At 43.5% G+C, this 14,158-nt stretch overlaps 1 protein-coding gene across 2 annotated transcripts in view; it reads left to right on the top strand.

Annotated features, from left to right (window-relative positions):
* The first annotated feature begins 943 nt into the window (after positions 1–943).
* ZFAT (zinc finger and AT-hook domain containing) overlaps positions 944–14,158 on the top strand; it is an 80,670-nt gene continuing 67,455 nt past the window's right edge. The window contains exons 1-2 of one of the 2 annotated variants that reach the window (XM_015856356.2): positions 944–1,229; positions 10,776–10,946. In XM_015856356.2, coding sequence (XP_015711842.1) covers positions 1,211–1,229; positions 10,776–10,946 — 190 coding nt within the window. In that variant the 5' untranslated portion in view covers positions 944–1,210. The remainder of the gene's footprint in view (positions 1,230–10,775; positions 10,947–14,158) is intronic. The other variant, XM_015856355.2, reaches the window with a different exon arrangement.

Genomic DNA, 14,158 nt, shown 5'->3' with positions numbered 1-14,158 from the left:
TAAAGCTGAGCTTCCATTTACTGCCTCAGCAGAAAAAGTCCACGAGAACACTCCATAAATAGGAGAAATATTCAGGTGTGTGAGCACAGGTGTAAGCACAGAATTTGAGTGTGAAACGTAGGCTGGCAAAAGAGACAACAGTGTTGCTTCCTGGCCTTGGGAAGCACACAGGAGCTTTGCTGTTGACCTCAAGGAGACTGAACTTTCTGCAGCACTTACAGAACTATGGCCCATTATAGCGCAGCCATATTGTATTGACAACAGGACTTGTTGCAATTCAAGGAATACCAGGCTGAAAAATATCTTATTTACAGCTCTTCCCTTTCTCCTTCTCCTCTCTCCTTTGAGGATTGCTTCCAGTCATCAGTATTTACTACATTAGAGACTGAATTACTGATAATTGTGGAATTTGCAGCACAATATGCAAAAGACTTAAGAATCAAGCACTGTCCCTGGATGTGTTTAAAAACCATTTGGATGTGGTGCTCAGGGACATGATTTAGCAGAGGGTTGTTGGAGTTAGGGTTCTATGGTCAGGTCGTGGTTGGACTCAATGATTATCTTCAAGGTCTTTTCCAACCTGAGCAATTCTATAATTCTGCATAACTTGAGGACTTAAAAACATTTATGTATGTAGATGTGGCATCTCCTGCTTTCCTAAGAAGGAACTGAGGTACCTAATGTGTTAATCTTGCAGAAAGCTGACGGGAATTAAGTACAGAGCAGCAATCTCTGGAGTATCCAGAGATTGGATATATAATGTGATTAATGCAGGATTAATTACATTAGATTAATTAATCTAAACCCTGCATCCCGGATCTCAGTGTGTCAGGCTCTCCTATGGTAACCCGGACCCCCAACCCGCCATAGAAGAGCCAGAAACCAACACGGCTGTGGAGGGGGGAGGAGAGTGAGCTGCGCATGCGCCGGCCGCCGGCCGCCATTGAGCTGCTGGGCGCTCTGCGTGACGTCGCTAAGGAAGAAGGCGCCGTGTCGGAGGCGGCAGATTCGCCATAATCCGCCGCTTGGCCAATCTCATCCCTATTTATATTTTTATAAGGAGGAGCGGCACGGCACACATGAATCCCAGCCTGCTGGCGAGAAAGTGTTCTTTTTGATTTTTTTTTTTTAATTATTATTATTTTTTTGTGACAAGACCGCCGCGCTTCGCTTGCAGCCAGCTCTTTGGCTGCCCCCCCCAGCCGCGGTTATGGAGGCTGCGGCTGCAGGTGAGCGGCAACGAGCCGGGGAGAGGGCGGAGGAACGAGCGGAGTTTATTGGTGCTGAGGATGGGGAGAAGTAGTTCCGGACACAGTATGGAGGCAGCGCCATCCGCCACACGTAGTTCCTCAGCACGGCGGGGGCGGGAGGAGGGCGGGGAGGCGGCTTTACGGTGCTGGGCCTGCGCGGCCTGCAGGGGCGTGAGAATGCCGGCCGTGTTTCTTGTGCGAAGTGGTGATGTTGCAATGATTTAACTATTCCTCTGTGCTGAAATTTGGCTCTTGGTTGTCGGCAGAGAAGAGACCTGGGGGTCCTGATGGACGAAAGACTCAACATGAGCCAGCAGTGCGCTCTGGCAGCCCGGAAAGCAAATGGGATCCTGGGCTCCATCAGGAGAGGGGTGGTCATCGGGGATAGGGAGGTGATTGTCCCTCTCTACTCTGCTCTTGTGAGGCCCCATCTGGAGTACTGTGTCCAGGTGTGGAGCCCTCAGTACAAAAAAGACATGGAGATTTTGGAAAGGGTTGAGAGGAGGGCCACAAAGATGATCAGGGGGCTGGAGCACCTCCCCTATGAGGACAGGCTGAGGGAGTTGGGTTTGTTCAGCCTGGAGAAGAGAAGGTTGCGGGGTGACCTCATTGCAGCCTTTCAGTACCTGAAGGGAACTTACTCCCAGGAGGGGAGTAAACTCTTTGAAAGGGCTGACAATAGCAGGACACGGGGAAATGGTTTTAAGTTAAAAGAGGGAAGATTTAGGTTGGATGTTAGGGGGAAGTTCTTCACTAGGAGAGTGGTTAGGCCCTGGAACAGGCTGCGCAGGGAGGTTGTGGATGCCCCGTCCTTGGAGGTGTTCAAGGCCAGGTTGGATGGGGCCCTGGGCAACCTGATCTAGTAAATGTGTATGTTTGGTGGCCCTTCTAGGCAGGGGGGTTGGAACTACATGATCCTTGAGGTCCCTTCCAACCCGGGTCATTCTGTGATTCTGTGATTCATTGAGATTATTCCCAGACTTCATTCAGTGAGGTGCTGTCACAAGTCCATGGGGCTGGATGGGATCCACTCAGGAGCTGATTGCTGAGCTGCTTTCCACCGTCTGACAGTGTTCCCGGTCAACCAGAGAGGGCTCAGAGGACTGGAGACTTGGGAATGTGACACCCGTCTACAGGAAGGGTCGTAAGGATGATGTGGGGAACTACAGACCTGTCAACCTGGCCTCAGTGCCAGACGGGTTAGGGAACAGATCATCTCGACTGTGATAATGCAGCTGGTGTGGCTCAGCCAGTGGATCAGGCCCAGCCAGCACAAGTTCGGGATAGACAGGTTCTGCTTGACCAACCCGATCTCCTTTTATGACCGGGTGACCTGCCTAGAATGAAGGAGAGGCTATAGGTGTAATCTGCCTGTGCCTTAGTAAAGCCTTTGACTATGTTTCCCATTGTATTCTCCTGGAGAAGCTGTCAGCCCATGGCTTGGACAGGTACACTGGTGACCTGGCATGTATGGTGTTCCTCAGTGGTCAATATTGAACCCATCCTGTTTAATATCTTTCTTGATGATCTGGACAAGGGGATTGAGTGCACCCTTGTTAAGTTTGCAGATGAAGTCAAGTTAAGGAGGAAGTGTCAATCTGCTTGAGGAAAGAAAGGACCTGGATAAGCTGGATTGATGAACTGAGGCCAGCAATGTGAGCTTTAACAAGACCAAGTTGGGTACTTTGTGTTGGTCACAACAGCCCCATGCATCACTACAGACTTGGGGCAGAGTGGCTGAACAGCTGCACAGAGGTGAAGTATCTGAGGGTGTTAGTTGCCAGCTGGCTGAACAAAGCCTGAAGTGTGCCAAGGTGCACAAGGCATCCTGACCTGTATCAGAAATAGCACAGCCAGCAGGAGCAGGGAGGTGATTGTCCCTCTGTACTCAGTACTGGTGAGGCCACACCTTAAGTACTGTGTCCAGTTTGGGGCCCCTCGCTGCAATGAAGACATTGAGGCCCTGAAGCATCTTTGGAGAAGGGCAGGAAGCTGTGAAGGGTGTGAAGCACAAGTCTGGTGAGGAGTGTCTGAGGGAAGGGGAGTTGCTTAGTCTGGAGAAGAAGATTCCCAGACCTCATCGTTCTCTATGGTTCCCTAAAAGGAAGTTGTGGTGAGATGGAAGTTGGCCTCTTTTCCCAGGTAACAACCAACAGGGCAAGAAATGATGGCCTCCATTTGCACTAGGGAAGGTTCAGGTTGGGTATTCGGACTGATTTCTCCTTTGAAAGAGTGGTTATTCATTGGAACAGGGTTCCTAGGGAGGTGATGGGGTCACCATTCCTGGAGATGTTCAAGAAACATGGAGATATGACACTGGGGGACATGATTTAGTGGGTGTAGTGGTGATGGGTTGATGGTTGGACTTGATCTTAAGGGATTTTCCAACCTTAGAGATTCCATCAAGTGTGCTCCAGAAATCAGATTGCAGCCAGAGCCTCCCATATGATTTTGTTATGTCTAGTGATACGGCTTAATGTATGATGGTGTCTGAGTGGGTCTTTGTGGTAACCGCTGTAATGTTGCGTTTATCCACATGAGGGCGATCTTACAACATTGAAAAGGCAAAGTCTTGTGCTCGTAGGTATCTCTGCTTATTTTAATGAAGGAGAAGCTTTGTTGTTATTTCTTTTGATAAGCTGATTATTCCCAATGCAGTAAAGTAAATTTCCTTATTTTGTCCGGCTTTTCTTTTAAAACCATTTATAGGGAAAGCTTTTTTGTTGGCCTGAACTAGTTATTCGAACAGCCCTTTTAATCCAGTTCCGAAGTTTGTGTATTCTATGCAACATCAAAGTATGCAGGCAGTATCTTTTGAATAACTTCTACGAGTGCTTCTGTAAAGCTACATAAATCTGGTGTGAGTAAGAGGAAAAAAGAGGCTGCTGTCTGTCTTTCTTAGTTAAGCACCAACATTCTTAAGCACCAGTTAGTTAAGCAGCAGAGGTCGGCTTTCTTTTGCTCTGTAAACCCTCTGCCTTTGGTACTTGGAGAGTGGAAGGATGCGCTTCAGACAGAGGAGGGAGGTAAATGCCTTGTGCTTGTGGCTTCATCACAAGGCTTCATCACAGGTTCTGCTTTCTGGTGATGAGCTCCAAAGCACGTCCATGCAATGTGGAATACTTAGTGCTGGTGAATGTTCAAAGGTCCTGTCTTCTGTTGGTGAAAGAATAAAGTATTTGAATGCTGTTGCAACAGGGTTGTGTTAAGGGCTGTGTTTGTGTTGCGTCCTATCAGTATCTGCCTTGAGCATGATGCTTTTAAATAATCTTCATGCTGCTTTCAAGGATTTAACTTTTTAGAACGCTTTTTGTTGCCTGCTTTTCTTTTGTTAATGATGCTTTTAATCTTTATGTAGTCCACATTGCTAAACACAAACATTTTCATCACTTGTTTGAAGGATTTTTTGAGTAGTACTTGAGTCCTTATTGCAGAGTAAGTCTCAAGTAGGGTCCCATTGAATGTGGTCCTGTTTTTCTTCTGATAATGTCAAGAACTGTTCCCTGATTATTACTCTGTGCTGGGTGAAGTAGCCATTCCGAACACTTAATATTGTCATTCTGGTGTTCTGACCTGGCATTTAACCAGTTTGCATAAGGGTAATTGAAGCCTAAGATGTGTTGTTGTTTGTGTCTCTGTGACATCTCCTTCAGTGTGTCAGTCGTTCTTGTGCTCAGGCTGTTGCTAACGCATCCTAATGCTCCTCTGTGTACAGGGTGAGCATTTTGGTCCTCAGAGATCCTGCTAGTTTTGGCCAAGTCTGTTAATCGGATTTGGCCCTAAGCTTCCCCTACCAGGAAGCGCAGCCTCACAAACAGCGCATCCTGCTTTGCTTCCCCTCTGCTTTATATTTTGCATTATCCCACCGGTGTTTTTCAGAGTCTTGTTTGGATGCCTGTCAGTCAACAGCCTCGTTTATGGCTCCGCATTCTGGTTCTGGCCCCTTATTAGGCTTGTTGAGTTATTGTAGTAGCATGCAAGTTATTTTTTTAAGGCAGCTACAAAGAAATGAGAAACAAAAAGAGCGGTTTGTTTCAGCTCTGTGCTCTTTGTCGTCTCCCATTGTTTCTGTCTCACTCTTTGTTTCAAAATCGTCTTCATGATTTATCACTTCAGGCCGAGTCACCTTGATCCACGCAGTGTGTCACACTTGCCACCTACCCTTAACATCTTCAGTTCCAAACCTTTTCCGTGACCCCTTAATGTTTTGATTGAGCCCGTTGGAACCCTTCACTTCTCGGTGTTTTATCCTCCACTTGTCATGTTCCCTGAGGCACAGATGGAGCTATCAGCTCAGCTCACAGCACTGCTGTCACATCGCTGTGTTCAAAGTGGTTAATAGCACCGACTTACATTGTGCTTTTTTTTTACTCACTTTTTGTTTTCTCTGTCATAATATAGTTGCATAGTATCATTTTTAGACGAAGCTTGTTTCTTATCTATCTTCTTATCTAGAAACTCCCAACACGCTCACTGTAATTTACTTTATCACAGAATCACAGAATCAATTGTAGGGGTTGGAAGGGACCTCTAGAGATCATCGAGTCCAACCCCCCTGCCAAAGCAGGCTCCCTACACCACGTCACACAGGTAGGCGTCCAGGCGGGTCTTGAATATCTCCAGAGAAGGAGACTCCACCACCTCCCTGGGCAGCCAGTTCCAGTGCTCCGTCACCCTCACTGTAAAGAAGTTCTTCCACACATTCGTGTGGAACTTCCTATGCTGTACTTTCATCCCATTACCCCTAGTCCTATCCCCATGCACTACTGAAAAGAGACCAGCTTCACCACTATATATATAGCTATACTATAACTCTCTGTAGCTCTGGCAAACTCAACAGAAGTGTTTAACCCAGGAAAGCAAACTTGAAGTCATCCCGGCATCGCGTGCTGGTGAATGAGAAAAGAGCAGTTGCAGACATGAGTTCACATTCAGGTGAAGTGAAGATTTTAGTAGAACTAAAATAGTTCTACTCTCTCAACCTGCTGCTTCTGCTGCGGTTATTTTGTTAGTTTTGAACACAGGTGCTGCTGGGCTGTGAGCTGTTTGCAGAGGGAGTTATTGCTGCTGCTCTGGTGTTGGCAAGTGGTGGGAGATTGATAAATGTATTTCTGATGCTATGGTGCTTTTGGCTTTAGATACGGTGTATTTCACCCTGTGCTTTTTGATGAGTCAAAACACAGAAACAGCAGAAAACAGGGATGGATGGATTGATTTTTTCTTTTCAGCTCTACCAAATGAAGAGAAATAAAATTATTGTATACCAACACCTTTATTAAAATGATAACTGAAATGGTAAAAGACGAAGGAAGAGGTCTAGAGAATAAACGTGTGGCTAAATACAGCTTTTTTGAGGCTAAAATGTATGTAATCAAAACAGGTTCATGTAGAGATTCTTTTATCGGATAGAAAAATGCAGCTGACATTTAAGGCCAGGCTGGATGTGGCTCTGGGCAGCCTGGTGTGGTGGCTGGCAACCCTGCATATAGCAGGGGGTTGAACCTGGATGATCACTGTGGTCCTTTTCAACCCAGGCCATTCTATAATTCTATGATTGTACTGAGGTATGTTCGTGTGGGACCGTGGGATTTGATTTTCCTTGATCCACAAGTATAGCTGCTTTTATAGGTCTGGGCTTGGAAATTGTAGAGTAGCACACCTCAAGGAAGTTAAACTTGCTGAAGAGGTTTAGAATTAATGTTGTTGTTGGAATATTCCAAGCAACTCTGCAGACTGGAGGCTTCCTCTTGCCTGCCTGCTGGTCCCAGGATGGTGGACACTGCTAATGCTTTCCCATTTGTAGGTTCAGCCAGGAACAAAACTGAGAACATATCACACACACCAACATGGGAGGCTCCACAGTCAAGGCGCTGTTTCCAGCAGTGTTTATGTAGAGGGTTTGCGTGTAATGTAAGTAAGGAGCTGAGTCTTTCTCTTGTTTAGCGGATAGAGATTTAATTAGTGAAAGCACACACATTCTGTTCTCCCCTCTGTGCTGCTCCTGGGATACATACCAGTCCCATCCCAGTGTCTGGAGCCGACAAGCCTCGGCACTCTATAGTGGCCGGCACCAGGCTTGGTATATTCGGCCTTAGTCTGATTGCAGGCACTGAACCAGATCTGTTTTTGCTGGTCCTCTAGTAGCTGGCACTTGAATATGAGGACAGACAGTGGGATTACCCTGAAAGATTATTGTGAAAGGATTTACTGAGAAATAGGACAGACTACACAGTCCGTGCTGTGCATAGAACTGTAGATCCATTTGGGTTGGAATGAATGAAAAGTCATTTGATCCAACTCCCCTGCACTGAACAGGGACACCAACAGCTAGAACAAGTTGCTCAGAGCCCCATCCAGCCTGATCTTGAGTGTTTCCAGGAATGGGGCCCCCACCACATCTCTGGGCAACGTGTTCCTGTGCCTCACTACACTTACTGTAAAATATTTGTTCCTTATATTCAGACTAAAGAAGCATTTTTTGAGAAGAAAAAAAGGTGTCTTGTGATGTCATTGGGTTATAATGCTGGAAATAACTTGGAGTTGGACTAGATAACCTTTAAAGGTCCATTCAAACAATTGTATGATTCTTTGATCCTAAAAATAAAGGTGTGCTTTTGTACTTAACATGAAGCAGAGTACTTGAGTCTTCTGCCTGGATTCCATGACAGTGTTTTGTAGCTGCACGGTGTAATATCCCATTGAAGCCTGTGTTTGAGAATTCTGACCTGTACAAATGTCATGAGAACTGGGTGCTCTGTTTGCCTTTATGATTGTTAGCTGAGAATGAGTGCTGATGGATTCAAACCAGGGGAGAAGCAAAGTTCTTTTAGCTGCAAGGAAAAAAAGTCTGGGTATTAAAGTGTAAGTTGAGGTGAGTAGTTGAAGCTTGGAAGTGCATAGTGAGGAGCAGTGAGGGAGGAGAGGCTGATAGGCTGGAAGGTGCTGGAGAGAGAAAGGGATTTATTTAAATCATAGAATCATAGAATGGCTCTTGGGATGGAAGGGACCTCAGGTATCAACAAGAACTCTGAGATCATCCAGCCCAACTTACCGCCAACATTTCTCATTAAGCCATGTTCCTTAGTACAACATCTGCGTGTTTCTTGATCACCTCCAGGGATGTTGGCTAAACCATCTCCCTTTGCAGGCCGTTCCGCTGCCTGAATACTCCTTTGGACAAGTTGTTTTTCCTGATATCCATCCTGAACCTTCTCTGGAACAACTTGAGAGCATTCCCTCTTGTCGTAACTGAAAGGACGTGATGCTCCCTGGCTGTGCAGTAGCACCTATTTAATACAGACAGCACTTAAAAACTTCTGTGATCACCTTTAAAGTTTTTAAGTGCTGTCTGTATTAAATAGCTGCTGAAAAGTTTCGGATACATTAGAATGATTTATGACATACAAACACAGATGGATAATCTCTCTTGTGTTTACTTCCTTCGTGTTTCTCATGAAAACACTTATTTAAAAGCAAAACCAAACACAGCTCCCAGCTTGTCCTTAGTGCTATAGGGATGTTTGTGACTTGTTACAACAAACTCTTAGTTTTTGACTCATGGATCAAAAGTATACATAACAATATTAAGTGTTTTCCATAAATAACTCTACTTTCAGTAATGTTTCCAATATAAGCGGTCCCTCCTCCGGATTCAAAGAGAAACAGAACAGATGCTTTTATGCACATGCACAGTATAAAGAACTGTTTTTGTCTAATTAAGAAGTACCCTGAGATCCTTGGAATAATGGAGGAAAAAAAATTGAAATGGTTTCATTTATGTTTTAGCTTAATTTGCTGCTCCTTAATTCAAAGAAAATGTAACTGTTACCTTTTATTTCAGTGTACGTGGATTTAATATGAGCAAACTGGAGGTAACGAATTAACACAAAGCAAGCTTAGTAGATGGAATGCTGCAGATTGGTTTTGGCTGAAACCCATGTTTGTTTACCTGCATACTTGATTAATATTTCTTTCATTATCCGCATATTTAATTGATATCTAATTAATTGCTCTGTTGATTTCCCACATAATTAATTATCCACTACTTAATCATTGATTCCCTGCATAGTTAATTGACTTTTTGCTTATTTGATTTTTTACACTTAATTGACTGTAATTCATTACTCCATTGCTATATCACCTAATTAACAACCGGTTAATTGGTTATTATTTAGTTATTTTAATCTAATTGTTTGGGCCCATAATCAGCACAGCTCATCCTCTACTCTCTGTCCTCTTTTTCCAGTCATTCTGCATAAAAGCATTTCTTCCTCTCTTTTGCTTCAGTCTCATTTCTAAGAACAGAGAACAGAACTGATTCAAAGGATCATTTCCATTGTAAACTTAGTACAATCAAAATAAGAAAGTGTGTGTGCTCGAGACAGCAGAATGCCTGAGAAGGAGCCCTGCAGTGCTCATAAGACCGTAGCGAGTATAATATATATTTTATATTGCTGAATGTGTGTATAGGATACAGTATATTTTGTACAACAGGAGTAGTTTGTTGGCTGTTTTTCAAAGCTATGTTAAGAAATGAAAGCGTATCACATCTTTTAGTTTTGGGGTATTTGTATTATTTCATTTGAAAACATTGACCAATATGCATTTTAATGACATTCTTCATTTACTGCTGCTTCCTAAGTTTTCAGTGTTTTGTCTCGTGTTATTTTGGAGAACTAAAGGGAACTTTTCATAGAGCTTGTATGTCAAAGTATATGAAATCTTGATAGTTCTCTTGGTGTCAAATGTAATTAATGCTGCCCCTGGTTGCAATGTAATGTTTTGCTTTGAGTGTAAAACTGTTTTTACACTCAAATATGTATCACCATTTGTGTTTTCCAGTACTTAAATAGGTGATTAGAGATCAGGTTTGTGCCTAGGTAAGTTCTAAGGTTGAATACAATTGAAAAGTAAAGGAAAGAACAGTGAGGTCCTTGACCTTTAATTAGACATAGAGCTGAGCTTCTCTGTATTGCAGAGCTACTTTGCAAAGGATAAGATGTTTTGGGTTTGTACCAATGGATTATGCATCAGATCTGAACAACGACTTCATGTCTTAAACAATTTTCTGTTTATCAAATGTTTGAAAAAATATGAAATTGTGGCATTGTGTAAGGTTGGAAGTGGGGAAGAAAATGACTTCATCCAACCTGTTTGCATTCAGAGTTGCAGAACATCTTGGGTTGGAAGGGACCTCACACATCACCTTGCTGCAAGCTACTCACCAGATCAGGTTGCTCAGGGGACCATCCAATTGAGCCTTAAACACCTCCAGGGATGAAGCACGTTTCTTAGATTTTAGTCAGGAGAAGTTTTTTGGCCTGTGAGAGTCTGGGTAGAAGTTGTACCATTTCTTAAGATTGTTTTGTGATTTATTATGAATGCCTTCATTTGATGGCGTAACATTTCCACTGGTTTGTTAGCTGTGTTAAAAGAATCAAAACCTTCGTAACTACTGGTAATAGGAATAAGTGACTAAATTTGGAAATATTAACCTATATATATATTTTTTTATTTACTTTTCAGGGATCAGTTCCATCTTCATGTGTAAGCTCTGTAACTTATTTTCACCACATCAATCAGAACTATTGTCTCACGTCTCTGCGAAGCACACAGAAGAAGGGACTAATGTGGACGACATCATTATTCCACTTCAGCCTCTAACAGCAGCAACAGACATAAGCAGAAATGGAGAAGGTACTTTGATAGATTGAGTAAAATGTAATTTTCAAACAGTCATTTAGGCTTTTTTTTAATGAAACATGTGGTCTGGTGGTTCTTCTTTGTATGTAGAACAATTTACATAGTTTGTTTCTGCAGCGGTTACCGCATGCTGCCAACATGAATTTCGTTTAGTGCAGATTAGATCTGAGGATGGACGTGGATAAACGCAGTGTGTGACAGGGGATGATTACAGTGCTCCATTAATTTGAAATGTCAAGTGCAGCAAAGTCTGCTTCCTAAAGCTTTGATTTGAGGAAAGCAGCGGAAAGAGTGTAAGTGACAGTCAGTTCAGTTTTCTTAGGCAAGCAGCCAGAGCACCATGGGCTAGGAAAGGGAAGGGGGTGTAATGCTTTGAGTTACAAGACTTACTGCTTTCGGAATTTCAGATAATATTAATAGTTTGTTCTGAGAAGGCAGTGGGATGATACATAATTTGTTACTGTGCTTTGATATTAGTACTAGTAAATAAAAAAGTCATGTATCACAGTATCACAGTATCACAGTCTCGTGCAGTTTGGAAGGGACCTTAGAGATCATCAGAGTCCAACCCCTGGGATTTGAGCCCTGTGTAGCAGAGCGGCACTTCTACCACTTGCGCCATGTAGGCAAAGTTTGATGCTATCTACAATTAAAGAAGTCAGATTCATGACTATTTTTAACTGATGATCATTTCAGTCCCCTGTAATATTAGCAGTGGGTTCAATGTGATTCAGGCTTTATCTGTTTTATTGAACAATGGATTCATATTGTTGGCAATGCTCTTATCTTAGTACAACTACCGAGATTTCCCAAGTCCTTTATAATTATGATTGCTGATTATAAGGAAAAAAATAACCCACTCTAATATCACAGAATCACAGAATTATCAAGGTTGGAAAAGACCTAGAAGATCATCTAGTCCAACCATTACCAATACTTCCAAGCTAAATCATATTCCTCAACACAACATCCAAACGTTTCTTGAACACTCCCATGGTCGGTGACTCCACCACCTCCCTGGGCAGTGCATTCCAATGCCTGACTACCCTTTCCGAGAAGTAATACTTCTTAATGTCCAGCCTGAATCTCCCTGGCGCAGCTTAAAAACCATTCCATTCCATATTCTTGAATGAATATTTTTATCATTAACTTTTGTGTGTGACATTTCTTCCTTTGCTTACCTGCAGTAGTTCGTAGTTACTTTGATGTCATGAATGTAATAAGTTATTTCTAGTAACTGGTCACATAGTGTTCAGCTGTTACCTCCTCGGATGGATGGTGAGGAAAAGTTTGCATCAAATTTCAAAATCCTCTTCTCATTTTATTTCAATTATACAGAATGAGTATCTCAGGTATGCAGAATCCATCTTCCTTTCTGCATTTTTGTAGTTTCCTGTTGCCACTTCACTGAGCTGTATCTCTGAGCACAGCGATAATGGTACTCTGCAACACATTCTTATTCCTACGAGTAGAAAGGCCCTTCTGTAAACTTCTTCTTGTATATGCAGGAACTATCAGCACTTTTGTTGTTGTATGCTGTAAGGCAAGCATCACACATTCATTGGGATTGTATGTAATTACCATAAGGATCTGAGTGAGCAGAAATCAGCCCTATGCATCTTTTAAGAGCATAGCTTTGTAAATCTAATTATGTAAAATAAATTTTTCATGTATAAAATTGTTTGGGGGGAAACAAATCCTAGCGTAGGAGCTAGCAGGGCTTATCAAAAGAGCTTTAAACTAGCTATCACAGAGCAAGGGGACAAAACAGGGTTCATGAGAGATGAGCCTAGGGGTGCAATGCTTCAGCTGGGGGTGAGGCAGATGACTTGGCTGAAGTGCATCAACACTAATGCATGCACTGTGGGTGACAAGCAGGAGGAACTGGAAGCGATTGTGCATCAGGCTAACGATGAGCTAGTTGCTATTACTTAAACATGGTGGGACCACTCCCATGACTTGAGTGCTGTGATGGATGGCTACAAGCTCTTCAGAAGGGATAGATGAGGAAGGGAGGGTGGTGGTGTAGCCCTTTATATTAAAGACAGTTTTGATGTTGAAGAGCTTGGGGTTGGGAATGATAAAGTCGTGTGTCTGTGGGTTAGGATCAACACCCACAGGGGTCAGTACTAGGTCCCATCTTGTTTAATATCTTAATTGATGACCTAGATGAGGAGATTGAGAGTACCCTCAGTAAGTTTGAAGATTACACCAAGTTGGGAGGTGGTGTCAATCTGCCTTAGATAGGGAGACCCTTCGGAGGGATCTGGATAGGCTGGATTGCTGGGCTGAGGTGAATGGGATGAGGTTCAACAAGGCCAAATGCCGGGTCCTGCACTGTGGCCACAATAGCCCCATACAGTGCTATAGGCTTGGGGTTGAATGGCTGGGTAACTGTGAAGAGGAAAGGGACCTGGGGGTATTAGTCAATGCTCAGCTGAACATGAGCCAACAATGTGCCCAGGTGGCCAAGAAGGCCAACGGCATCCTGGCCTGTGTAAGTAATAGAGTGACCAGGAGCAGAGACTTAATCATCTCCCTGTACTCAGCACTGGTGAGGCCACATCATGAGTATTGTGTTCAGTTTTCAGCTCCTCACTACGAGAAAGACACTGAGGCCCTAGAATGTGTCCAGAGAAGGGCAACGAAAACTGGTGAGGGGTCTGGAGCACAAGTCTTATGAGGAGCGGCTCAGGGAGCTGGGATTGTTTAGTCTGGAGGAGACCTCATTGCACTCTACAACTTCCTGAAGGGAGGCTGTGATGAGGAGGGTTTGCCCTCTTCTCCCAGGCAACAAACAGGAACCAAGGAAGTAGCCACAAGTTGTACCAGAGGAGGTTTAGATTAGACATAAGGAACAACTTTTTCTCTGTCAGAGAGAGAGCTGTCAGGCACTGGAATGGCTGCCCAGGGAGGTGGTGGAGTCACTGTCCCTGGCAGTATTCAAGAGGCATCTGGATGAGGAGCTACGAGATATGGTTTAGTGGCTTGTGATAGCAATGGTGATAGGAGGATGGTTGGACTAGATGATCTTGTAGGTCCATTCCTACCATGTGATTCTGATTCTATGAAGATACCATTTTCCTTGTTCTTGGTCAATACTTTGCATCATCTGATGTGATCATGTGGTGCTGCCTTTGTCAACTTATTTGGTCTAATTCTTTAATATCTCCTTTTAATAAGAGTATCAAAATGAATTTTTCACT

Source organism: Coturnix japonica, chromosome 2, assembly GCF_001577835.2.
Source record: "Coturnix japonica isolate 7356 chromosome 2, Coturnix japonica 2.1, whole genome shotgun sequence".
Lineage (NCBI taxonomy): Eukaryota > Metazoa > Chordata > Aves > Galliformes > Phasianidae > Coturnix > Coturnix japonica.
The sequence above is the reverse complement of the archived record's forward strand: the minus strand, read 5'-3'. Positions and strand labels throughout refer to the sequence as shown.